This window comes from Cuculus canorus, chromosome 8, assembly GCF_017976375.1.
Source record: "Cuculus canorus isolate bCucCan1 chromosome 8, bCucCan1.pri, whole genome shotgun sequence".
In the NCBI taxonomy this organism is placed as follows: Eukaryota; Metazoa; Chordata; class Aves; order Cuculiformes; family Cuculidae; genus Cuculus; species Cuculus canorus.
This window is the reverse complement of record NC_071408.1, coordinates 4,822,834-4,848,204: the sequence shown is the minus strand read 5'-3', so window position 1 is coordinate 4,848,204 and position 25,371 is coordinate 4,822,834. Positions and strand designations below refer to the sequence as shown.

General features: G+C 56.1%; 1 protein-coding gene across 1 annotated transcript; it reads right to left on the bottom strand.

The window, feature by feature from the left end:
- Positions 1-991: 991 nt before the first annotated feature.
- On the bottom strand, positions 992-19,184 carry LHX4 (LIM homeobox 4). Its single transcript, XM_054073729.1, is given in 7 exon segments — positions 992-3,275; positions 3,356-3,527; positions 4,852-5,034; positions 5,037-5,128; positions 5,131-5,390; positions 9,661-9,832; positions 18,970-19,184. Coding segments are annotated over 7 exon segments (1,353 nt in total). The 5' UTR covers positions 19,046-19,184; the 3' UTR covers positions 992-2,877.
- Between the last annotated feature and the right edge of the window lie 6,187 nt (positions 19,185-25,371).

The window sequence follows — 25,371 nt, the reverse complement described above, 5'->3', positions numbered from 1 at the left end:
CGTTAACGCTGGGCAGCAAGTGCCAAGTTTCAACGTTTAGACTCCCTGTGGGGTGATGCTTACTCAATGGAATCAATGCAACTGACCCTCAAGGAAGGACCGTGGTGGCTTTGGCTTCACCCCACCAAGAGGACCTGCAGGCTGGTGTCCTCACAGCCACCACGCAGCAGGGGCAGTGGGTGCTGTCAGCAGCACCAGCCGCGTTTGCATCCCGGTGTGGATGAAGCAAAGATGCCAGACCCAAAACTGCGGTGCTCCGTACGGAGTTGCTCTGCTGGCTTCAGAATGGGGGCGTCAGCATCAAGGTTAGGGACATGCGAGGCCACCCTTGGGCAATGCCGTAATGCGCAGCCACTGCCGGCCTTGATGGACACGCTGGGTAATAAAACAAAAAAATCTCTCTTAAAGCAGGGGTGAAAAGCAGTAGCAAAGCTTTCAGCGAGCACATGTGGGGGCTGAGCGCTCAGCCCTGGAGATGTTTATAGCACTTTAGGTCTGTTTGTGAGGTTGGAGCCTTTCCAAAAACAAACAAAAAAAAAAAACCAATAGGGAGAGGGGGTAAAAATACCCCACACAAATGAGAAAGACATATATTATTGTTTATAATCTGCTTTATTCAGCCAAACCTTTCCCCAGCAGCCTTGCGGATTGCCGTTTAAATCCCTCGGTGCCTTTAACTACCGATACAGAAAGTGGTTAATGTGCATTCGCCCTAAGCTTGGCATCTACTCCAGGAAATCACTTTAATTGAGAAGCATTAAATGTTAAAATGATTAAAATATAGAAAGCCAACACACCGGTGCCCGTGGAGGGGCTTGTCCCCCTTACTCCAGCATGGCTTTTCCATCTCACCTGCGGTAGGATGCTGGCGATGGTGGTGGGCGCCCGCGGTCCCCCCGCACTGCTGCATGATGGCAGGAAAGCTGCAGCATCTCGAGGTGCCGCGTGCAGGGATGGAGATGCCCGCCCCAAACCCACCCACCTCTCCGTTCTTGATTAAAAGTCAGGGCACGATGACCACCCATCCAAGGATGCAGGCGGCTCCATCCGGACAAGACCGGGGGGATCCTGACCCCCCCGAGAGCTGACGGTGCCGGAGCAAGCGATGCCGCTGGTGAGCACTGGCAGCCCACGGAGGAAGAAAACCCCAAAGACGGCAGCCGCTAAAGAGCATCCCGAGTTTATTTGACATCGCTTTCCCTCGAGGCGAGGGGGTGACCGTACACATCTCATGCCAACGCACAGGAGGCAGGGTACAAAAGCAACGCCCCAGGCCCAAGTTTGAGAAGACTGGAGGGGGGACTGTCCTTTCTCCCCAAAGACATGGCAATAAATAAGGTTTTATTCTTTGATATTTTTTTATTATTATTATTTTCATTGGGTTTTTTTTTTTTTTTTCCTTCGTTTTACCCCAGGAAACAAGACTCTCACTTTCTGGAACTGTACAAAATTTACACAGCGAAGGGAGCAGGGCGGTGTTTGGCCTGTCCAAGGGGGATGGAGAGCAGCGAGCCCCCATCCCTCTCCCTGCCAGCCGCCGCGGTGCCTGGGGAGGCTGAGGGCTTGGCACGAAGCAGCACCCGAGGCAGGAGGGAGGCACGTGGGTGCAGCGGGGGCGACCCAGCCAGGGGGCAAGGAGGGGCAGGGGCATCCCGGCCATGTGCTTTCTTCTGTGGCCTTCTTTTTTTTCAATTTTTATTCTTTTTTCCTCTTGACTTTCACAGCCTCCTACCCTCCCAGCCTCTGGCAGCAGCCGGTTGACTGGATCTGCTTAAGGGCAGCCTGGGAACATCAGCATCACCCCAGAATCAGAGGGGATGGCGGGGACCCTGAGGCCAGAGCTGGGCACCCCGGGCAGCAAGCGTGGGGATGGATTTTATCCATCAGGCTGAATGCCTCCAGCCTGGCGAGGGTAGGGAGTGCAGGCTGTGCCGGGGAGGTGGGCAGGGACCGGCACGAGCCCAGGGATGTGGGTTTTGAGAAAGGGGGTGATGTAGGGTGGGCACAGGCTGTGCCAAACCCCGCCGTGTCCTCCCCAGCTGCCTGTACCCACCCTCAGTCCCGCCGGCCCCGCGGTGCCGGAGGAGGTGGACAACTGCTGCCAGGGCTCACCCACCCCCGTCCCCTCCAGTTCCCACCATGAAACCTCTTCTTACTCCTTTCTGGGGGAATTCTTTTGCAATACCCTCAGAGCACACACCCCCCACCTCTCCCACCCGCCTTCCCCCAGCACTTGCAGCAATTCCTCTATTTTAATTCCTCCCCAGTGCACAACCAAGGTAAAACCGCAGCGATGCACCGTAAGCGCTCCTGCACGCCCGGAGATGAATCCCAGCCCCACTTCCACGGCTCCAGGAGTGAGAAGCATCACCCCCGGGCAGCAGCTCTGCCTGGACACGGCCCCGGCCTCGCTAAAATAAACCCTGTTACAATATAGACTTTTCTTTCTGCGGAGGCTCCGGGCAGCGCCGAGTCGCGTTTCAACTCCATATCGAAAAATAACTCTTGAAAATAGCAGCGGTGCCCAACAGGAGCAGGTGCGGGGCTGGCACGGGTGCCAGGATGGACTCTGCCATCCCTGATTGTCCTTCCTCCTGCCGGCTCGTGCCGTCGCACATCCCACCGCGCCCCAGCCCTGCGCCGGGCTCCTCGCCGGGCGTCCCATGTGCCGACACCTCTCTTGTGCTTACACCCAAAGGCATCCGTGCCCCCCGCCTCGGCACAGCCTCCCCGGTCGTCCTCCCTCCTTTCCAGCCCTCCAGGGCTGATTCCCATGGGAAATCCTGGAAAGGTCAAGCTCCGGCGCGTGCCCTCGGCGCTGCGCTTGTGGGCTGGGTGGGGAGCGAGGGGGGCCAGGGCGGGGGGGGCGAGCGGCGCTTAGAAAGGGGGGTGATCCATGTCGTCCAGCCAAGAGGCCGGGCTGGTGGGAAAGTCTGGGTACCCAACGCTGCTCCCCGTGGAGATGTCGGAGTTGGGGCCCCCCCCGGCCATGGCCCGCAGCGTCTGGCTCACCCCCTGCGCCCCGTGGGCCACCAGCCCCAGGTTGCCATCCATGGCGTAGTCCAGCCCGTTGAGCAAGGGCGGGTGGGACGGCAGCGAGGAGATGGAGGACGGCGACTGGGGGAGGCCGTAGGGACTGCCGTCCCGCAAGTCCTGGTACGAATGTCCCGTCCCCTCCATGGGGAAGCTGCCGTTCAGCAATTGTCCGCCCGCCACGTCCCCCACGGTGCCGTAAACCCTGTTGGTGTGGCCGAGCTCGGAGAGGATCTGGTCTTCTGCTGGGGAGAGCAGAGTTGGGGGTCAGCTCAGGGGGGAGCCCCAATACCCTCCCGCCCCACGCTGGCACCCCGCTCACCGCGGAAGCTGAGCTCGCTGTCGCTGACGCCGCAGTCCTCGGCCGAGCTCTCCTTCTCCAGCTTGCTGCTCCCGCGGCTCCGCTTGACGCTCTTGTAAAACTGGCCCCAGCGATGCCGCCCCGCATCCTTCTTCAGCCTCTTCTCCTTGGCTCTGCGGTTCTGGAACCACACCTGGGGCGGGAAATGGGGATGGCAATGGCACCGCAGCATCCTTGGCACCTCTGCATGCCAGCACCTCTGGCACCCAGCACAACAGCACCCATGCAACCCAGCACCTCTGCCACCCAGCACCCCAGCACGAATGCAACCCAGCACCCCTGCCACCCAGCACCCCAGCACCTATGCAACCCAGCACCTCTGCCACCCAGCACACCAGCACCTATGCAACCCAGCACCTCTGCCACCCACCACCCCAGCACCCGTGCAACCCAGCACCTCTGGCACCCAGCACCGCAGTACCCACGCAACCCAGCACCTCTGACACCCAGCACCCCAGCACCTATGCAACCCAGCACCTATGCAACCCAGCACCTCTGCCACCCAGCACCCCAGCACCCACGCTACCCATCACACCATCACACCAGCACCCAAGCACTCCTACACCCCATATGCCGGCATCCCTGCACTTCTGCCACCCAGCACTCTGGCACTCCTGCAGCCCTGCACGCCAGCATCCATGCAACCAGCACCCATGCACCCCACAGACCAACACCCTGGCACACTGGCAGCCACGCACTCCTGCAACTCTGCATGTCCACACCCGTGCAACCCAGCTCCCACATATCCACTCAGAGCAGTACCCCTGCCCGTCAGCATCCCTGCTACGGAGCTCCCAGGCACCTCTGCATCCTGGCCCGCCTGGGGTCCAGCAGGGCAGCACCCCTGCAACCCAGTTCCCACACACTCGTGCAAACCCCAGCCCAGCACCCTGCCACCCCCACATCACAGCATGCCAGCAGCCTTGCAACCCCCCATGCCAACACCCCTGCATCCCACCTGGCCAGAACCCTGGCACCGCGGCACCCTGGCAACCCAGCTCCCACACACTCATGCAAACCAGCACCTCTGCTCCCTGGTATCCCTGCCACCCAGCTCCTGGGTGCCCTGCGTGCCAGCACCCCTGCAGTCTCTCATGTCAGCCTCTGTGCAACCTAACACCTCTGCAACCCAGCAAGCCGGCACCCAGGCACCCCGCAGGCCAACACCCCGTCACCCCGTCACCCCAGCACACCTACAACCCCGCGCACCAGCACCTTTGCAGCCCAGCGCCCACACATCCATGCAAACCAGCGCCCTAGCATCCCTGCAACCTAGTTCCTGGGCACCCATGTCCCCTAATACCCCTGAAATCTCTGAAGACTGACAGCCCTGCAATCCAGTACCCGCACCCGCTGTCACCCCTGCACCCCTGAAACCCAGTGCCCTTGCAGCCCAGCCAAGCCTCGTCCTCCTTGGCTAAGGGACAGAGTAGAGAGGGGCGTCCTGGTGCCCTCACCTGCACCACCCTCATGTCGAGCCCCGTCTCGGAGGAGAGCTGCTCCCGCACGTGCCGGGCGGGCTTGGGGGAGTTTTTGTAGGCATTCTTCAGCGTCTCCAGCTGCTTGGCCGTGATGGTGGTCCTGGGCCGCTTAGCACCCGCCTCGGAGTCGTCTGCAAGCGAAGGAGCCAGTACCAGCCCCAAGAGCAGCAGCGTGAGCAACCCCAAACCACTGCCTGCTGGGGAAAAACCCCAAAACCAGCCACCCCAGAGCCCTCAGCGGGTCCTCCTGGTGTGACCAACGGGCACCCCTCGGCGTGCCGTCCTGCCCCACAGCCCTGCTGGGTTGCCTACCGTTCTGCTTGGCCGTCTCGTAGTCCTCCTTGCAGACCAAGCGCCCGTCCTCCATCAGGTAGAACTCATCGCCCGTGGCCAGCTGCCGGCTGCAGATGATGCAGGCGAAGCAGTGGAGGTGGTAGACGAAGTCCTGGGCTTTGCGGACCACCTGGGTGGGGGGGATGCCCTGCTGGCACGCCGTGCATTTGGTCCCGAAACGCCTGCAAGGAGAAGCGGGCGACCCTTGAGCCCCACGGCGAGGTGGGCTTCACCCGAGATGGGGTGGGGACAGGGCAGAGTTTAAACCAGCGATCAACATAATTATGCATGACACTTCACACGGCAGGGTTTTATCTTCTTCAGTGTGAAAGACCAGCCTAATGGAGCTGAGGAAGGTTTGATTTTAATGGTTCTTTTAACTAATGCTTATAGGCTGCCTGATTTTTCCCCTGCAAGGACAGTACATATTTCATCCACATTAATACCAAATAAATTAATTACACCACCCCGCTAGCATGATGAATCCCAGATTAATGCAGAATGATGGGGCTCTTACACCATAATGACAGCCCGACGGGTGTGTAGGGCGTGCTGGCTTGAGGTAGGCATGGCCCCACGCGAGGCTGCAAGGAGCGTGCAAGAATGGTGCAGGAAGTGTGGAAGGAGCATGCAAGGAGCGTGCAAGAATGGTGCAGGAAGTGTGGAAGGAGCGTGCAAGGAGCATGCAAGAATGGTGCAGGAAGTGTGGAAGGAGCGTGCAAGGAGCGTGCAAGAATGCTGCAGGAAGTGTGGAAGGAGCGTGCAAGGAGCGTGCAAGAATGGTGCGGGAAGTGTGGAAGGAGCGTGCAAGGAACGTGCAAGAATGGTGCAGGAAGTGTGGAAGGAGCGTGCAAGGAACGTGCAAGAATGGTGCGGGAAGTGTGGAAGGAGCGTGCAAGGAGCGTGCAAGGAGCGTCCAAGAATGGTGCAGGAAGTGTGGAAGGAGCATGGAAGGAGCGTGCAAGAATGGTGCAGGAAGTGTGGAAGGAGTGTGCAAGGAGCATGCAAGAATGGTGCAGGAAGTGTGGAAGGAGCGTGCAAGGAGCGTGCAAGAATGGTGCAGGAAGTGTGGAAGGAGCGTGCAAGGAACGTGCAAGAATGGTGCGGGAAGTGTGGAAGGAGCGTGCAAGGAGCGTGCAAGAATGGTGCGGGAAGTGTGGAAGGAGCGTGCAAGGAACGTGCAAGAATGGTGCAGGAAGTGTGGAAGGAGCGTGCAAGGAACGTGCAAGAATGGTGCGGGAAGTGTGGAAGGAGCGTGCAAGGAGCGTGCAAGGAGCGTGCAAGAATGGTGCAGGAAGTGTGGAAGGAGCATGGAAGGAACGTGCAAGAATGGTGCAGGAAGTGTGGAAGGAGCGTGCAAGGAGTGTCCAAGAATGGTGCAGGAAGTGTGGAAGGAGCGTGCAAGGAGCGTCCAAGAATGGTGCAGGAAGTGTGGAAGGAGCATGGAAGGAGCGTGCAAGAATGGTGCAGGAAGTGTGGAAGGAGTGTGCAAGGAGCATGCAAGAATGGTGCAGGAAGTGTGGAAGGAGCGTGCAAGGAGCGTGCAAGAATGGTGCAGGAAGTGTGGAAGGAGCGTGCAAGGAGCATGCAAGAATGGTGCGGGAAGTGTGGAAGGAGCGTGCAAGGACTATGCAAGAATAGGACAAGAAGCCTGGAAGGAACATGAAAGGAGCATGCAAGAATGGGATAAGAAACATGCAAGGAGCACGCAAGGAGCGTGCAAGAATGGGACAAGGAGTGTTCAAGGAGCTCGCAAGAAGCAAGAGAGTCGCCCAGCGCGTCTCACTCGCTGCTGCAGAGAGCCTGGGGTACCCACTGCTGTGCGTGCACCCACGAGTTGAGTGGGGTGGAGCTGCCCTACGTAACACCCGGATAACACTCGCTGGAAATGGAAGTAATGGCACAAGGCTGATGCACTCAATGAGGTCGCGGCAGCTCAGGAGAAACTAAAAAATGACGGGATACTCCGCCGGTGTTTTCAGCAACAGCCTTATGGGCTTTGGGATTGATGGGATTGTCCTCACCTCCCACCAGCACCACAAGGGCTCTGCTGGGTCTCACCTGCTCCCCCAGAGCCCCTAAACACCCCATCAGCAGAGCACAGGGGCTCTGCGGAGCCATCCTGGCACTGCAGCAGCAGCGAAGTCACCAGAATAAACCTTGAACGGAGCAATCCTTTTAGAAGGAGGCAGCCTAGGAGAAGCCAAGCCCTTTTGCCCCCTGCCCCAAGGCTGCAGGGGTGGGCAGCGAGAGCTCGGGGTGCCTGGGGGGTTCGGACATCCCTTGCTGCTTCCCAAGGGCTGAAGGTCCCCCAGCCATGCAAAAACACCCCGTGAGCCCCGCGGCTGCCCATGCCCTCACACTGTCCAGGGCACGGCCACCAAGGCTGGGTCCTCGAGTCACCCAGGTGTCACCCAGGGAGCAGCATCGGGCACCGGTGGCAGTGGTGGCAGAGTGACTTCAGCTGCTGCCCAAAGGGGTGTTGGGAAGCAGAAGGACAAGAGGGAACACCTGTCTTGTCTCATTTTCTGGTCTTGTACCCTAAAAGGAGAGTCTCCGGATATCTGCTGGGGAAGCCTCGGCTCTCCCTGTGTTGTGTGGGAGAGGGAGGGATAGAGGGAATGGAGGGATGGGCGATGGAGGCACAGGAGACAGAGAGAGGAGGGGGGGATGAAGGGATGAAGGGAATGAAGGGATGGAGGAATGGGATGGGAGATGAAGGCATAGGAGATAGAGAGAGAGAGGGATGAAGGGAATGGAGGGATGGATGTACAGAGGGAGGGATAGGACAGACAGACGATGCTTTCCTGTGCCCAGGGCTGAGCCAGTGCATGCTCTGCATCCCCCATCCTTCCTCTGGCCCTCCACCCTCCCTCACACAAACACAATTAAAGCCATTTTTAACGCACAACCCCATCATCCCAGGGTGTTTCCACACCACGTGGGGACAGCCAGACCCAGGACAAAGCTGCCCGTGGCCAGGGACCAAGAGCTGTGATTTTGGGGGAGAGGAAATAAAAGACAAAAATTAAAAAGAAAAAAAAAAGCCTATCTTTTCAGAAGCAATTCCTGCATTGCAAACCTGCCTTTGAAGGCGGCCTTAAACCCTCACATCCTCCACAGGTTACCTCCCCTGAAATCAATGAGCAGTTGAAAGAAAGGTGAGGCGAGTGCCTGAATGAGTGGCGAGATGCTATTGATTGGCACCAAATAATCCAGGCAGGACCTCATCTAAGAAAGTCGCTGATCTTTCAACTCTAATTAACATTGATTACCCGCACCTTTTGGGTGACTATTTAAATGACTTGGAGATTAATAGGCTGGAAAAAAATATCAGAAGTGAAATGTTATTACCCAGGTGGTAGCGGCTGCTTTGACCGTGGCAGCTGGGAAGGAGAAATCCAAGATGCATTTTTGGCCCTGATGGCTGTGGGGGGGGGAGAACACGTAGGAGGCCTGAGAGCCTGGGGATGGGCAGGCAGGCAGGGAAAGTCTTGCCCGGGGATTAGCACGGGGTGTAATCGCTGTGGGTTGGTTTACCTGGCCGTGCCAGCTGTGGGTGGTGAGGGGAGAGCCGGCACGGCCAGGGATGTGCGAGAGATGACGGTGTGCAATGTGAGAGATGATGGTGTGGGGAGGTGGCTCCTGTCCCCAAGGTGTAGCAGGTCCTTTTTGGCTGGGCTACATCACCTGCAACCAGGCAGCCAAAGGCACCCACCGGCCAGGATCCAGCCCTCCTCCCTGCAGCAGGTGGGAAGCAGCATCCTCATCTCCATCCCTCATCCTTCACAGCAACTCAGCACCCCCAGAGTGGTGCCGAGCCCCGGTGAAGCAATCCCTGCCATCCCACATTCCTCCAGCAGCAGCCAGGGATGAGAGCATCCCTGCTGAAAAGTCCATTTCTAACAGCAAATAGGTTGTCCTGTCCCATGGGAGCAGGGAAACACCGAGGCTGGGGCATCGGAGGTAGCTAGTAATGAAATCAAACAAGGTTTTTACCCTCATGGGAGGAAAAAAAAGCACAAAAAGTGTGGGGAAAGGGAGAGATGCGGCATCAGCAAACTCCAGCAAGGAGGGTGAAGGCTCGGGCAGGAGCAGGCAGTGTTGCTGCTGCTGCCTTGAGCGGGATTGAGCAGGTTTCTCCTGCCCTCTAGCTCCGAGCAAAGCTGGGGCTGCAGCAGAACCTTCACATCCCGCTCTGCCAGAAGGGTCTGAAAGAGCACAGGGGAGGGACGGGAGCATCAAGGAGGTTTGGGGGGGCTTTAAGAAGATTAAATCCCACCCAACAGCTTCCAGCCTGTAAAACAGCAACATTCCCTTTGTTCCCACAGTGAAGAAAACAGAGAGATGATGGGTTTGGAGAAATTACACTTCAAACTAGGTTGAGGGTTTGTCTGCTTCGCGAGTGGGAGACGCCGCTTTCGGGGGGCTGTGACCCCAAGCTGTACTCACTTGAAGAAGTCCTCCTTGCAGTAGACGCTGCCGGCCCGGGAGAAGCAGCGGTCGGCCAGCTGCATCTGGCAGTCGGCACACTTGAGGCAGGAGCTGTGCCAGTGCCGGTCCAGGACCTTGAGGATGAACTTGTCCAGGATGTGCTGGTTGCAGCCGGCGCACTGGGGGATCTCTGGGGAGGGTGGCGAGACAGATGGAGACAAGAGCAGAGTCAGCTCCCCATGGGGATCCCACACGGCCGGTGGCACACGCTGGGGCTCTGTGGGGTGATGAGCTGTCACCCCTCGCCGGTGTCCCCGCGCGTCTTCCCATTGCCAGCCTTTACCAAAACCCTCTCGGCTAACCAAGCCCACAATCCCGCCGTGCATGGACACACATGTGATGCTTTTCCCTCCTGCATCGCCTTTTCCAGGCCATATCCTGCTCCCTGCCACCCATTTCACTGCCTCTCTCTTGGATGACATCCTACTGCCCCCCACACCCCCCAACCAGGCACAAGGCTCATTTCAGATAGGAATGGTTGGACTCAGTGATCCAAGAGGTCTTTTCCAACCTGGTGATTCTATGATTCTCCCTATGGCCACCAAGGGCCGGGCTGCTGGGGTGAGGCAGGGATTTGCTCACGGGGTCTCAGCTGTGACCCCAGAGTTGAAAGACTCCCACCATCTCCATCCCACCTGCAGAACCTTTTCCCACACGGCAAATATCTCTTCCCCTCCACAGCTGCTGCATTCCGAGGACCACAAGCCGCCCACTTGTATCTCCCCAAGGTATTTGGTCCCCAGAACCCTTCATGCGATGGGAACGGCACATTTCCACCCGCTTTCTCCCATCCAGCTGGGAGGAAAACACAGGCTGAGGCAAGGCCATGCTGGATCACAGCGGCGATAACCATGGACGGCAGATCCAGCCCTCTCCTACAGCACCCGTGCTGCGGGAGGATGCTTGGAAAAGGAGGGCTTTTTCCTAAGGCAAGACATACACCCGGCCATCCAGACTCCGGTACAACGCCTGCGTATGGATGGGCAGCTCCTATAGATACGGAGAGATGGATATTTATCTCCCTCTCTGTCTGCCCATAGTTCAGAATAAACGGGAGGTGCTGTAAAAGTCTGCAGGAGAAGATTGCTCGGTAAAAGCCATGCACATAACGCTGACACACACGCATGAAAGAAGATTGATTCTGGGGGGGGGAAAAAAAAACCCCACCACCGTGCCCGAGCGTACGAGCGAGAGAGATGTTTATGCATAAGGGCAGCCTCCGTCTCGCGGCTGACAGTAAATATTGAGGGGGGAGGTGTTTAATTTTCTTTTTTATGCACTGCTACGGGTGCTGCGGCTCGTGGGGGCTTTGGTGTCCCCAGATGAAGCGGCAGAGCTGTTCCTGAGCCGTGGGAAAAGCGGCCTCCGCGCTCAGGGCTCAGCAGAGCCGGAGAAGGAACCTGTCCCTGTGTCCCCCCACACCAGGGCCGGGAGAGGGGGCAGAGGCTGAGCCACCCTGGGAATGGGGACCAGAACATGGGGGGAAAGAAAGAGGGGTGGAAAATGAGAGGAAGAGGAGGGGGAAAAGTGTGTGTGTGTGTGTGGAGAATGAGAGGAAGAGGGAAGAAAGGTGAAGGGAGCAAGAGGAAGGGAAAAGAAAGGGGATAAGGAAAAAAAGAGGAAAGAGGGAGAAAGAGGAGGGGGGGAAAGATGAAAGAAAGGGGATAGGGAAAAAGAGGAAAGAAAGGGGGAGGAAAGAGGAAAGAAAGGGAGAAAGAGGAGAGGGGAAAAAGATGAAAGAAAGGGGATAGGGAAAAAAGAGGAAAGAAAGGGAGAAAGGGGGAGGAAAGAGGAAAGAAAGGGGGAGGAAAGAGGAGAGGGGGGAAAGATGAAAGAAAGGGGATAGAGAAAAAAAGAGGAAAGAAAGGGAGAAAGGGGAAAAAAGAAGGACAGAAAGGGGAGAGGGGGAAAGAAGGACAGAACGGGGAGAGGGGGGAAAGAAGAAAGGGGAGAGGGAACAAAAGGAAAGAAAGAAAGAAAGAAAGAAAGAAAGAAAGAAAGAAAGAAAGAAAGAAAGAAAGAAAGAAAGAAAGAAAGAAAGGAAAAAGGGGGGAAAGAGGAAAAAAGTGGATGAGGAAAAAGAGGGAAAGAAAGGTGAAGGAAAGAAAAAAGTAAAGAAAGGTGCGGGAAGAATAAAAGAAAAGAATGGTAGGGAAGGAATAAAAGAGGAAAGAAGAGAGAAGGAAAAAAGAGGAAAGAAAGGAGAGGAGGAAAAAGTGGAAAGAAAAGTGGGGGGAGGTAATAAGAGGAAAGAAGGGGAGAAAAAAAAAGAGGAAAGAAGAGGGGAGGAAAAAAGAGGAAAGAAAGGTGGAAGGGAAAAATGGAACGAAACCAGAAGAGAAAAAAGGGAAGAAAAGTAGGGGGAGGAAAGAGGAGGAAAAAAAAGAAGAAAGAAGAGGGGAGGAAAAAGAAAGAAAGGTGGAAGGGGACAAAGAGGAAAGAAAGGGAGAAAAAAAGAGGAAAGGAGGAAAAAAAGGGGGAAAGAAAGGTCAGGGAGGAAAATAAGAGGAAAGAATGGGGGAAAAAAGGAAAGAAAGGGGAGTAAAAAAAACAGGAAAGAAAGGTCAGGGAAGAAAATAAGAGGGAAGAAGTGAGGAGGAATAAAGGAAAGGAAGGGGGAGGAAAAATAGGAAAGAAGGGGAGGAAAAAAGTGAAAAGAAAGGTAGAGCTGAAAAAGGAAAAGAAAGGTGGAGTGGAAAAAAAAAGAGGAAAGAAAGGGGGAGGAAAAAAAATGAAAGAAAAGAAGGGAAGAGGAAAGAAAGAGGGGAGAAAAGACAGCCTTCCCCAGCACTCTTTAAAGGCGCCCGGGGTGCTGTCGGCTCCTTTCAGCGCTCGGAGGTGCGACAGTCTCAGCCCAAAGCGCGTTCTCTGCCGCCGCTTAAGCGCGTGTCGCCTTCACAACACCCCCATAAATTAACCCCCCAAAGAACAGAGCTGCCGCGGGTCCCTCCTCTCCTCTCGCTCCCCGGGGGCGCTCAGGGTGGCACCGGCTTCGTTTTCAGGGGTTCGTTTGTTAATCCGGTTTGGGAGCGACGGGAAAATCGTTGTCCCCAGTGGGGTCGGAGCGGAGATCACCACCAGAAAGAGCGGCGCACCTTCCTTAAAGGGTAGAAACGGTTCTGTGCCTAAACATATGTGTATAAATACACGCGTATATTGACCGGTTTATACATATATACTCATTTTCAGGCGCTAACAAACAGTTTCTCCTTCGCAAAGGCAGCGACGCGGCTTCTTTTCAACGAGCAAACAGCTGCAGCGGATGATAATAATAATAATAGTGTCTGCCTCGAATTTGCAGAGGAAAATATGGGTTTGTAACAAGAGGTCGTGTCTTTTTTTTTTTCTGACTTCCGATGGGTTTATAAATGAACGGCACGAAGAGAACGCGCCCGGGTGGGTCTGTGTGTGATGGGCAGCGATGGCACCGCGTGCCTGTCCCGGGCGGAACACTGCGCGGGGGTTAGAGAGGAATGGGGGAGGAAAGAGAAGAAACGAGGAAAGATAGGGGGAAGGGGGGGGAAAAAGAGGAAAGAAAAGGGGAAAAAGAAAAGAGGGGGGAAAAAGGAAAAAAAGGGGGAAAAGGGGAAGAGAGAGGAAAGAAAAGGGGAAATAAGAGGAAAGAAAGGGGAAAAAAAGGAAAGAAAAAGGAAAAATAAGATGAAAGCAAAGGAAAAAAGAGGAAAGAAAAGGGAGAAAAAAGATGAAAGCAAAGGAAAAAAGAGGAAAGAAAAGGGAGAAAAAAGATGAAAGCAAAGGAAAAAAGAGGAAAGAAAAGGGAGAAAAAAGATGAAAGCAAAGGAAAAAAGAGGAAAGAAAAGGGAAAAAAGAAAGAAAAGGGAGAAAGAAAAGAAAAGGGAGAAAAAGGAGGAAAAAGGGAAAAAGGAGGGGAGAAGGGAAAAAGAGAGGAAAGAAAAGGGAGAAAAAAGAGGGGAAAAAGAGAACAAGAGAGGAAAGAAAAGAAAAAAGAGGAAAGAAAATGGGAAAAAGAGGAAAGAAAAGGGAGAAAAAGAGGGAAATGGGAAAAAAGAGAGGAAAGAAAAGGGGAAAATAAGAGGAAAGAAAGAAAAAAAGAGGAAAGAAAGGAGAAGAAAGGAAAGAAAAGGGAAAAGGAAAGAAAAGGAGTGAGCGGGAAGAGGAAAGAAGGGGAGGAAAAAGAGGAAAGAAGGGGGAAGAGGAAAGAAAAGGGAGAAAAAAGAAGGAAAAAGGGAACAAGAGAGGAAAGAAAAGGAAAAATAAGAGGAAAGAAAAGGGAGAAAAAAGAGGGAAAGAGAACAAGAGGAAAGAAAAGGAAAAAAGAGGAAAGAAAAGGGAAAAAAAGAGGAAAGAAAAGGAGAGGGGGAAAGAGGATAGAAGTGGGAGGAAAAAAGAGGAAAGAAAGGGGGGAAGAGGAAAGAGAGAGGGCAAGGAAATAAAGAGGAAAGAAAAAGGAGAAAAAAGAGGGGAAAAGGGAACAAGAGAGGAAAGAAAAGGAAAAAAAGAGGAAAGAAAAAGAAAAAAAAGAGGAAAGAAAAAGAAAAAAAAGGGGAAAGAAAAGGGAGAATAAAGAGGAAAGAAAAGGAGAGGGGGAAAGAGGAAAGAAGGGAGAGGAAAAAAGAGGAAAGAACGAGGAGAAAAAAAGAGGAAAGAAGGAGAGAAAAAGGAGGAAAGAAACAGGGGAGGAAAAAAAGGAAAGAAAGGTCAGGGAGGAAAAGAGGAAAGAAAAAGGGGGAAGAAAAGAAGAACGAAAGAGGGGAGAAAAAACAGGAAAGAAGGGGTGGAGAAATAAAAGAGGAAAGATATGGAGAAAAAAAAGCGGAGAAAACTAAATAATAATAATGATAATTATAATAATAATGGGGCTCTGCAGAGGTCCCAAGAGGGTCTCCCAGTTCACCTACTGGTTTGCCCAGTGCACGCAGGGAGAAAAATACCCTCAATCCAAGCGCTGCGCTCTGCTTTGCAGCGGGGGCTGCGGGGGGGATCCGCGCTGCCCTCCCTGCGGAAAAGCCTCGCGTTTACTCCGCTTCATTTTGAGCTAAATTCTCCGCTCTAAGAGGAAAAAAAACCGCTGCGGTGCTGCGGTGCTGCCCTGCACCCCGGGCTGGCTCCCTCCGGGGGTTTGATGGATGCAGGCGGGTTCGAGGGGACCCAGGGACCCCCCAGCGATGCAGCAGCCTCAGTGCAAGGGGGGGGTCAGCCGCACCCCCGGGGATGTCCCCGGCTCGGGGACCGCACTGCTCCTGTGCATCCCTGCTGCCTCCTCCGCGCCTCCCGAGCAGGATTTGGCCCTTTCGCATTAAAACCCGTAGCGGGTCTGCAATCCGCGCCCCCCCACCCCGGGTCCCCCCTTCATCCCCGGGGCACCGGCGGGGAGAGAGGCGCTCCGGCAGCCGTTACCGGCGTTTATCGGCTCCATCGCTCCATCCCCGATTCTTCCCGACAGGAAAGAAAGAAAGAAAAACAGAGGGAAAAGAAAGGGAAGGAAAAGAAGGAAGGAAAAGAAGGAAGGAAGGAAGGAAGGAAGGAAGGAAGGAAGGAAGGAAGGAAGGAAGGAAGGAAGGAAGGAAAAGAAAGATGGAAAAGATGGAAAGAAGAAAAGATAAAACAAGGAAAGATAAAAGAAGGAAAGATAAAAGAAGGAAAGATAAAAGAAGGAAAGATTAATTAAGGAAAGAGGGAAAGATGAAAAGGAGGAAGGAAGGAAGGAAGGAAGGAAGGAAGGAAGGAAGGAAGGAAGGAAGGAAGGAAGGAAGGAAGGAAGGAAGGAAGGAAGGAAAAGATGGAAAAGATGGAAAGATAAAAGATGGAAAGAAGGAAAGATAAAAGAAGGAAAGATAAAAGAAGGTAAGATAAGAGAAGGTAAGATTAATTAAGGAAAGAGGGAAAGATAAAAAGGAGGAAGGAAGGAAGGAAGGAAGGAAGGAAGGAAGGAAGGAAGGAAGGAAGGAAGGAAGGAAGGAAGGAAGGAAGGAAGGAAGGAAGGAAAAGAAAGATGGAAAAGATGGAAAGATAAAAGATGGAAAGAAGGAAAGATAAAAGAAGGAAAGAAGGGTGGAAAGAAGGAAAGATGAAAAGAAGGAAGGAAGGAAGGAAGGAAGGAAGGAAGGAAGGAAGGAAGGAAGGAAGGAAGGAAGGAAGGAAGGAAGGAAGGAAGGAAGGAAGGAAACGAAACGAACTCGTAGGAGGCTTCAGAAATCCCTCAGCCGGCAAACCCCCCCGAGCCGGGGCGGGGGCGAAGCCGGGCAGGATGCTTTGCCCGCCCCACACCCCCGCCAGGCACCGGGAGCCCGCAACCCACCCCCTGCTTCGGATTGGGGGTTTCCCCCCCTCTTTCAAGGCGAAGGGCTCATCCCTTAGCAGAAGCGGGCGCGGGGGGGGGGGGGGCTGTGCGGGGCCAGCACCGCCCCAAGCGCTCCCCGAAGCGGGGACCCCCGAAAAAGCTTCATTTTGAGGAATGAGGAAACCTCATTCCTTCACAGGCAAAAAAAAACCCCTCCGCTTCATTTCTCTGCAGCGCTGATAAACGATGCTCGCAGCGGCGATGAATCAATCGCGGCCCCGGCGCCTCGGGCAGAGCCTGGCGGCACCCGGGCACCGTTCCCGTGGCTTTGGCAGAAGTTTTGCCTTCGGCGAGATGTGCAAAACAATATTCATAAATAATACCGGGAATTATCGTTTTTAACGCGGCTCTCTGCAAAGCTGGAGCTGAGAGGGGGCGATTCCCCCCCGGCTCGGCTGCCCCGAGCCCCGCTGGCGGGGGATGCTGGAGCTGAGAGCGGGAGGCTGAGTGAAGGGAGAGGGAAATCTGCGACTGAACAGCGATGAGAAACGGAATTTCGAGTGTTTTCACGGGATGAAATATCGAGGTGTTGCCAGGGTGGAGCTGGGGGTGACCCCAGAGCTGAACCCCGCTTTGGGAAGGTTTTTCCTGCCCAAAGGCGATGCCTTTTGGGCCCGGGGAGCCCAGCATGGGTATAAACGGAGCAGGATCAGGCCCGGAGCCGTGTAAACGCTGTGGAACCCGCTGGAGCAGCAGGAGAATGCCAGAGCGATGGAAACTTAAACAGCAGCCCACCCTCACCCGGTTTATTCCTGTCGTTAATTATTTCGGCGCTTAAATAAATAATAATAATCATATCCAACCATATCTCGTTGGATTATTTTCTGATAATTCCTGATCTGCGTCAGCGAGCACAGAAACCGCAGTAGAAGGGGTTGGGGAGGTGGTGTCACCCAAACCGGGGGCTGCAGCTCCCAGGACCATTTAGGCACCTCGATTCTCTTTAAGTCCGTGGGGTTTCGGGGCCGTACAAGGGACCCTGGGACTGGGAACCCGAAGTGTGATCGGTGGACGGTCAGGATTCGGCCGGGGGATGGGATGGAAGGATGGAGGGATGGAGGGAAGGATGGACCCTCCCCATCCCTGCACAGTCCCACCGGTGGGTGGTGGTGGTGGTGGGGTTTCTTCCCCTCTGCTGCGGTTGAACGACCCCGTCTGCACCCGCCGCGGTCCGGCAGCCGAGGGATAACGGGGACAATTCCACCCCCACCCCCCCGGCTTCAATCCCTGCGGAAACACCCACGGAAACGAATGACAGCCAGGCGGGGGGTTCGGGGGGGGGGGGGATGCGGGGCACGGAGCGGCGGGGGAGGCTCCGGGGACAACGAGAAAAGGGGGTGGGGGGGAGAAGAGGAAGAGCACTTCCCACCCCGGGGTATCCCCCGAAATGCAGCTTCTCCACCCCCCCACCCCCCCTCCGGCCGGGCTCTCCCGGTTGACATCCCGCAAACTGGGAATCCCATCCCACCGCTCAGTTTTTCGGGTGCCCCGGGGGATGGAGGGGGGGGCAGAGCATCACTTGGCTCCCCTGGGGGGCAACTCCCTCCCTCTGGGCCCGCAGGGGTCAGCCGGTTCTCGGAAACCGTTTGCAAACGGAGAGGGAATAATGATAATAATGATAATAATGATAATAATTACAATGATGATGATGATGATAATAATAATAATAATAATAATAATAATAATAATAATAATAATAATAATAATTCCCGCTGCAGCCCTGGCCCAGCAGCCCCGGGGACACTCTGGACCACTGCCACCCCCTCCCTGCATCCCTCGGGATGTGCCTGCAGACGGGTCCCCCCCGCTCAGGGCAGAGAAACGGGGGGGTCTGAGGGTCCCCACGGCTCCCACTGGCGGGTCCAGCCCCCGCGGGGGTCCACACACACTCGTCCCCGCGGAGGTGAGTGCTTTCCCGATGTGTTCACACGCCCCCCGCGAGAGGAGCGCGCTGCCCGCGGGTGATGCTCGCACACGGGATGCTCGGGGGGGGACCCGCTCCGGGCTCCCCGTCCCGGGAACTCGCCCTCCCGCCGCCGTTCGCCCGAGAGAAACGCGAGAAACGGTATCAGAGGACTGGAGAGCTGCGGACAGACACAGACAGACAGACACAGACAGACACATGCACCCCGCACACAGACGGATGGACAGACAGACATGCACCCCACACACGGACGGACACCCACCCCTCACACGCACAGACACACACACACATGCACTCCGCGGACAGACAAACAGACACAGAGCACATACACAGAGACGGACAGATAGACAGATACATACGCACCTCGCACACTCACAGACTTAGACAGACAGACAGACACAAATACGCACCCTGCACACACGTAGACAGACAGACACCCGCACCTCGCACACACAGACTGACACAGAGACAACATACAGCCCCGCATGCAGACGGACACACAGACACCACAGATGGACACACAGACACACAGCCCCGCACGCAGACGGACACACACAGCGCCGCACACAGACGACACACAGACGGACACACAGACACATAGCCTGCACAGAGACGGACACACAGACACACAGCCCCGCACACAGATGGACACACAGACACACAGCCCCACAGCCCCACACACCGACAGACACACAGCTCCGCACAGAGACGGACACACAGACAGACACAGAGACACAGCCCCGCATACAGACGGACATACAGACACACAGCCCGCACAGAGACGGACACCGACGGACACACAGACACACAGCCCCGCACACAGACGGACACACAGCCACACAGCCCCGCCCCGCACCGCCCCGGGACACCGCTCTCCGATCCTCGTTTTCACGTCTATTAACGCCGCTCTACGCGGGTGAGGGAAATAACGGAAGGAGTGGGACAAGCCCGCCCGGCGGAGCGGGAGGCACCTGCCCAGCCCGCAGAGGAGCGCGGGGGGAGAAGCGAAGCGCGTCCTTACGTTGCACCGGCACACCGAGGATCTCGGGAAGCCCCTTGACAGCCCCTTCGGCAGCGAGCGCGGAGCTTTGCATCATTTTATTGGCCCGGGGGGGCCCCGAGGCGGGAGGGCGCCGTGTCCCGCGCTGCCGGTGCCGTGTCCCGCGGGCGGTGCGGGTGCCGTGTCCCGCGGGCGGTGCCGGTGCCGCCCGCGCCGCCGCAGCTCTGCCCGCCCGCACCGCCCGCCGCCCATTCATTCCCCCCGCGGGGAGCGCGCCTGACGTCAGCGCCCGCGGGGGGCAGGGCTTGCCGCCGCGGGCCAATCGCAGCCCGTCCCGCCGCTGAGGGGGCGTGGCTTATAGGGAGGATGGGCGGAGTTTGGCCGGTTGGAGGCGGGGCGAGAAGTGTGGGACCAATCCGCGCGGGAGGGGGGCGTGGTCTGCTGCGAGGGGGCGGGGCTTGAGGTGAGCCTGGGCGGGGGCTGCGGGGAAGGGGCGGGGCTTGGGGCGCCCCAGGGGCAGGGACCGGCCTGGGGCTCCAGTGCTATCGCGACAACGCGACATCGGGACAACAGGACATCGTGCTGCTGTGACATCATGGCTTCAGGACATTGTGACATCAGGACATCGTGCTGCCATGACATCACATTATTGTGACATCAGGACATCATGACATCATGACATTGTGCTGCCATGACATCACACTATCGTGACATTGTGACATCAGGGCATCATGACATCAGGACATTGTGCTGCCATGACATCACACTACCGCAACATTGTTCATTGTGACATCAGGACATCATGACATCATGATGTCACACTACTGCGACATCACACTATCATGACGTCATGCTGCTGTGACATCATGCTATCGCAACATCATTACACCATGACATTGTGCTGCTGCGATATTGTGACATCAGGACATTGTACTGCCGTGACATCATGCTATCATGACATTGTGACATCAAGACATCATGCTGCTGCCATGACATCATGCTATGGCGATATTGTGCTATCGCGACATCGTGCTGTCACAACCATGGCTCCATTCGAGGCTGCGGATCTCTGTCTGACAGCACTGCTGGGAGAGAGCCAAGAGCCAAATGTCTCCACTGTTGGGGTCAGAGAGCTCCTGCTGCTTCCAGTGTGGGAAGGGGCTCCGGGAAAGCTGGGGAGGGGCTCTTGATTGGGGAGTGCAGGTGTAGGACGAGGGGGAAGGGGTTTACCCTGGAAGAGGGGAGACTGAGATGAGACTTCAGGAAGAAATGTTTTCCTGTGAGAGTGATGAGGCACAGTTCATTGGTTGCCCAGGGAAGCTGTGGCTGCCCCATCCCTGGAGGTGTTCCAGGCCAGGTTGGATGGGCTTTGGGCAGCCTGATCCAGTGGGAGGTGTCCCTGCCCATGGCAGAGGGGTTGGAACTGGATGGGCTTTGAGGTCCCTTCCAACACAAATCACTCCATGATTCTGTGATCCATGGGAGGTGGTGGCAAGTCCCCACTTCAGGCACAGCCCCAGCCCTGAACCTTAGAATCATGGAATCATTAAGGCTGGAAAGCCCTCTTAGCCCATCCAGTCCAACCGCCAGCCCAACATCACCGAGCCTTCTAAACCACGTCCCAAAGTGCCACAGCTACATGTTTGTAACCCCTCCAAGGACGGAGACTCCACCACTTCCCTGGGCAGCCTGGTCCAGTGCTTCACCTCTCCTTCAGTAAATAAATTTTCCCTAATATCCAACCTAAACCTCCTCTGGCACAACTTGAGGCCGTTTCCTCTTGTCTTGACACTTGTTACTTGAACTGAGATTGGGAGCTCAGCTGGGCAGGCACCTTCCCCAGCTCTGGTGGACACCGGGACACCACCTTTACACCAACATGAGTTATTTCCCAGCGGCTGGTAACCCCCATGGGGAACCCCAGCTCCCCCAGGAACACGTCTGGGCACGGAAAGAGCCAACCCAGCTCCGGAGTGCTGCAGCACACCCAGGGCTTGGTGTAACCACAGCTTCCAGAAGGATCTGAGATGTCATCTGGAATACTGCGTCCGGTTCTGGAATCCTCAACATAAGAAGGAGATGGAGCTGTTGGAAGAGGGCCAGAGAAGGGCTACAAAGATGATCAGAGGGCTGGAGAACCTCCCGTATGAGGACAGGCTGAGAGAGTTGGGGTTGTTCAGCCTGGAGAAGAGAAGGCTCTGAGGAGACCTTATGGAGACCTTCCAGTACCTGAAGGGGCTACAAGAAAGCTGGAGAGGGGCTGTTCACAAAGGCTTGTGGGGATAGGATGAGGGGCAATGGGGATAAACTGGAGAGAGGCAGAGTTAGACCGGACATAAGGAAGAATTTCTTCACCATGAGAGTGGTGAGGCCCTGGCCCAGGTTGCCCAGGGAAGCTGTGGCTGCCCCATCCCTGGAGGTGTTCCAGGCCAGGTTGGATGGGCCTTGGAGCCCCTGTTCCCATGGGAGGTGTCTCTGCCCATGGCAGTGGGGTTGGAACTGGATGAGCTTTAAAGTCCTTCCAACCCAAACTATTCTATGATTCTATGACCCTCACAGAGCTTTGCCAAGGGAAAACCCCGGGACAAGCCCACACCACCAAAGCAAAACCAGAGGAACCTGACGGCAAAGGGACGAGCGATGACGCTCACCAAAACACAGCCAAACTTAGCTGGAAGAGTGTCTCGAGCATTGCCCTTCCTGATGCTCACAGCATCACCAGCTTGGGGACAACAGTGCCAGACAGCCCCGCGGCGGCACTGGGAGGGGAGGGAAGGGTACTCAAGCAGCAGAGAGCGCAGCCGCCCGCTGCCCTTCCCGTGTTTTCAATTCCCTGCTGAACTGTGAACCGGGAAGAGGCTTTTCCCAAGCGAAAAAAACTGAACCTCAGGAAAGTTATGGGTGGGATGTGCCAGCAGTTGAAAAATATAAATGTTTAAAAAAATGAAAGTAATGAAGTGTAATACATTTATTAAGCCTGATCTTTTCTTAGGAAAAAAAAAAAGGAGTTTTTTAATCCCAAAGCTTCATTCTACCAGCGACCCCCCTCACACCACTGGGCAGATACCGGTGTGCACTCATTGTAGGAGTGATACCACCCCCCACAGCTCATCAAGCCCCAAAATCAGATCCCCATCCCCTTTCATCCCATTCCCTCCCCTTCTCCATTAAATCAAGCACTTGCTCCTAAGTGCATTAAGCCCATCCAGGCCCCGGTCGCCCCCGGCCACCTGCGCTCCCCAGACCCCTGGGGCAGGAGCCACCGTCCCCCTCCAGCATCTCCATCCTCCCTGCAGTGCTGGAGCACAATTCCCAGCCCAGGAATGCAGAAAGCCAGGTCCCTAAAGCAGATTTTACTTCTCCCGCAGGGAGAAGCTTAGCTGGATGGACAGACAGACAGACTCTGCTCCGTGGTGTCCCTGTCCCACCGCTTTGCATTTCCAACCTATTTTCTCTGATTATTCCACTGCTGCTGGCAGGCGTCTCGCTCTCCCCCTCTCCAGCACGCTCTGATTTATCTCTCAGCCCGGCTAACAGCTCCCTCCACCCCCTGCTCCTGGGGGAATTCAATTTTCATTCATTTTTCTGCTCTGCCAGATTGGTTCGGTCCCTCTGTTCTGCTCCGGATCACTCGTGGCAGTGGCCGATAGCCAAAGGGACTCTCGAGCCTTCTCCTCAGGGGAGCATCGTGCTGCCACCACCTAAAAACCCCCACTAGTATCTTCCTCCCTATCCCCTCCCAGCTCACTACGTCTTCCCAGTAGAGCTTTCATCCCTTCTCCACCTTTCTGTATTGCTTTGTCCCTCTCCGTCCTTCTTGCTGCCCACATGTTCCTCACATTTGTGAGATTTTGGTCGCTTTTGAGGTTTTTTTTCTGGACACTTTCGGATTGCTTTGTGGCTTTTGAGTTTTCTTTCCCCATCACACCCTGTTATCGTGGCACATGGGGAAGAGAGGGTGGTGGAGGTGGGCAGGAGCCAAAAAAAGCCCCTTTGTGTCCCCCAAGATGCTGCTGAGTCCTGGTGGTGCCCCACAAGGTGGTGGGAGTTACCTGTGATGGGCATGAAATGTCCCTTTCAGGCTTTCTCCTCCTCCCAGAGCTAAACCAAAGCTAAGTGGCAGTGATGACGAGACTGCAGCGGGGTGAGCATCATAGTTTTGGTCAGGTTGGATTTATGGGGGGAAGGTTGGGGGGTACAGATGCCCCCCACTCCCTCCTTGGCATCACCTGAACCCTCTCCGGATCTGCAGCCGGATGAAGACATTAGGAGTGTGACATGATGACACAAACAGCTGAGCAGGGATGGGGCTCCCACACCTTTCCTGTCGGTATTAATTAATACTTCCAAAGCAGGTAAAGCCCAGAACCGACCCAGCCCCCTCTCCTGTGCCCCCAGCCCCAGGGACGCCGAGGGCGGGGTGGCACCAGTGGGGACATGGGCGCATCGTTCCCAGGGGTGCTTCAAGGTGGAATTTGGGGTGCAAAGAAAACCCACGCCTGGCAATGCGTGCAGCCTCACCCCGAGTCCGAGTGGGCTCGGAGGAGCAGCAGGGCAGTGAGTTTGCCAGGTCTCAGCCCAGCTCCAAGAGTCCCCCCACACGACGAATCCAGCTCTCCCAGCCCAAAGTGGGGACATCCTTGCGAGGCCAAAGCTGTCACAGCCACCCTTCAGCACGGCGCCACCTCCCCTCCAGGCACGAGCCCCGGCGTGTGCAGCTCCCACTGCTCCCCACTTCTTAATTACCCCAATAATTACCAGTGGCCCCACGCCACACACCCCTATCGCCGCGGTGGCACCAAGCGGTGACAAGCACAGAGAGAGCCGGGTACTCACCACCAGCTGGAGGAAACCTCGCAGGCGCCACCGAACAGGGCGTTGCTAATTGTAATTGAAAATTAATCGACGTTAAGCGAACCCCTGGTGATTTTATGGCTTGAGCGCAGGCGGATGCCGGTGGAGAAAGGCTCTCGCTCGTGTGGAGGAAGAAAGGGAAGAGGGGTGAGGCAGGAGGGAGGGAGTGGGAAGGTGGCTGGGTGCACGGGGGCCGGCCACCGGCCTTGGGAAAATTAAATTGCATTTGAGGGTAAATTGTATTAGGGAATCGCTCCGTCTCGCGCCAGCCTGCAGGCACTTGGGTAATTAATCCTGGAGACACCCGGGCCTGTGGTGCCTTGGGAAGGGGTAAAGGGGTGACCCACGCCGAGGAGGGCACCTCGGGGCTGGGGTCCCCTTTGACAGCCCGTCCCCCCCTGAGTGTGACCATGGCACAGGTCGATGCTCCCCCTGTGCCAGGGCTCGGGAAGGAGCCTGACTCCAAGTCACCATCCTGGGGGTGACAGTGTGGGGGACACCCTCCCTTGCAGCACTGAGCCCCTCAGCAGCCTCCTGCCTGCACCGCTGCCTGCGTTGGCCTGTTTGTGCTCTGCAGGGGGGTCCCCGGGTGCTGGGGTGGACACCCCAGTGCCACAGGCTGGGAGAGCCAGAGCCAGGAGGATTGGGACTGCACCAAACAGGATTACGGAAAGTCTATTTACTGGACTCTCTTTTTCCTGCGTGCCCAGTGGCTTTAGCTCCCCGACCCTGTAAAGCTCCCCGGCGGGGCTGTTGGGATGCTAATCTGGGCAGCCCTGCCTGCAGCTGCCTGCTAACCCCTTCCCTGGCACCCCCTTTCCTGCCTCAGCACCCCCTTTTCTGCCCTGGCACCCTCCTTCCCTGCCCCAGCATCCCATCCCCTGCCCCGGCACCCCTTCTCCTGCCCCAGCACCCTCCCTCTGTACTCTCCCAATGCACCCGCCTACTGCATCCCCCTAACAGCCTGAAATATTTTGGGGTACCCACAGGCAGCCCCTCCTTGCGAGGCCTCAGTTCCACGCTGTGGAGCAGCTGCAGGGATGGGGTGCATGGAAGGGTTATTGATGTTGGGGACAAACCCCCCTGGGGAAATCAAGGAGGAGGGCTGCAGCGATGAGACCTTCCCCATCCATCACTCTGCCATGGACAGGACCAGCATCTGGCTGGGGGGACACAGCCCCTGCTTCATGGCAGGATGAGGCCATCGAGGAGTCGGCTAAGGGACACGGCCAAGGCCACGTGGGGCAGCAGTGGCAGGGCAGCAGCCCCACACCCTGCGGAGGTGACCATGCGCAGACACCGAGAAGAAGGAAAGAAGGAGCAAGAAAATTTATTTGAAGGGCAGGTGAGGCAGGAAGGGCCAAAGGAGCCAGAGCTCCTGGTGCCAGGGCAGCAGCCCTTGCCTCCCACCTGCACAAAGTGAAGATATCAAGAAAAAGGCACCAAATCGGATTGACACCCCCTCTCCCCCTTAATAAAGTTTATTATCGGCCGGGCTTTAATCCTTTTAAATCCCTCGAGTGGGGGGAAGGGCCAGGATTAGGGGAGGGCAGTGTAATCCCAATGAAT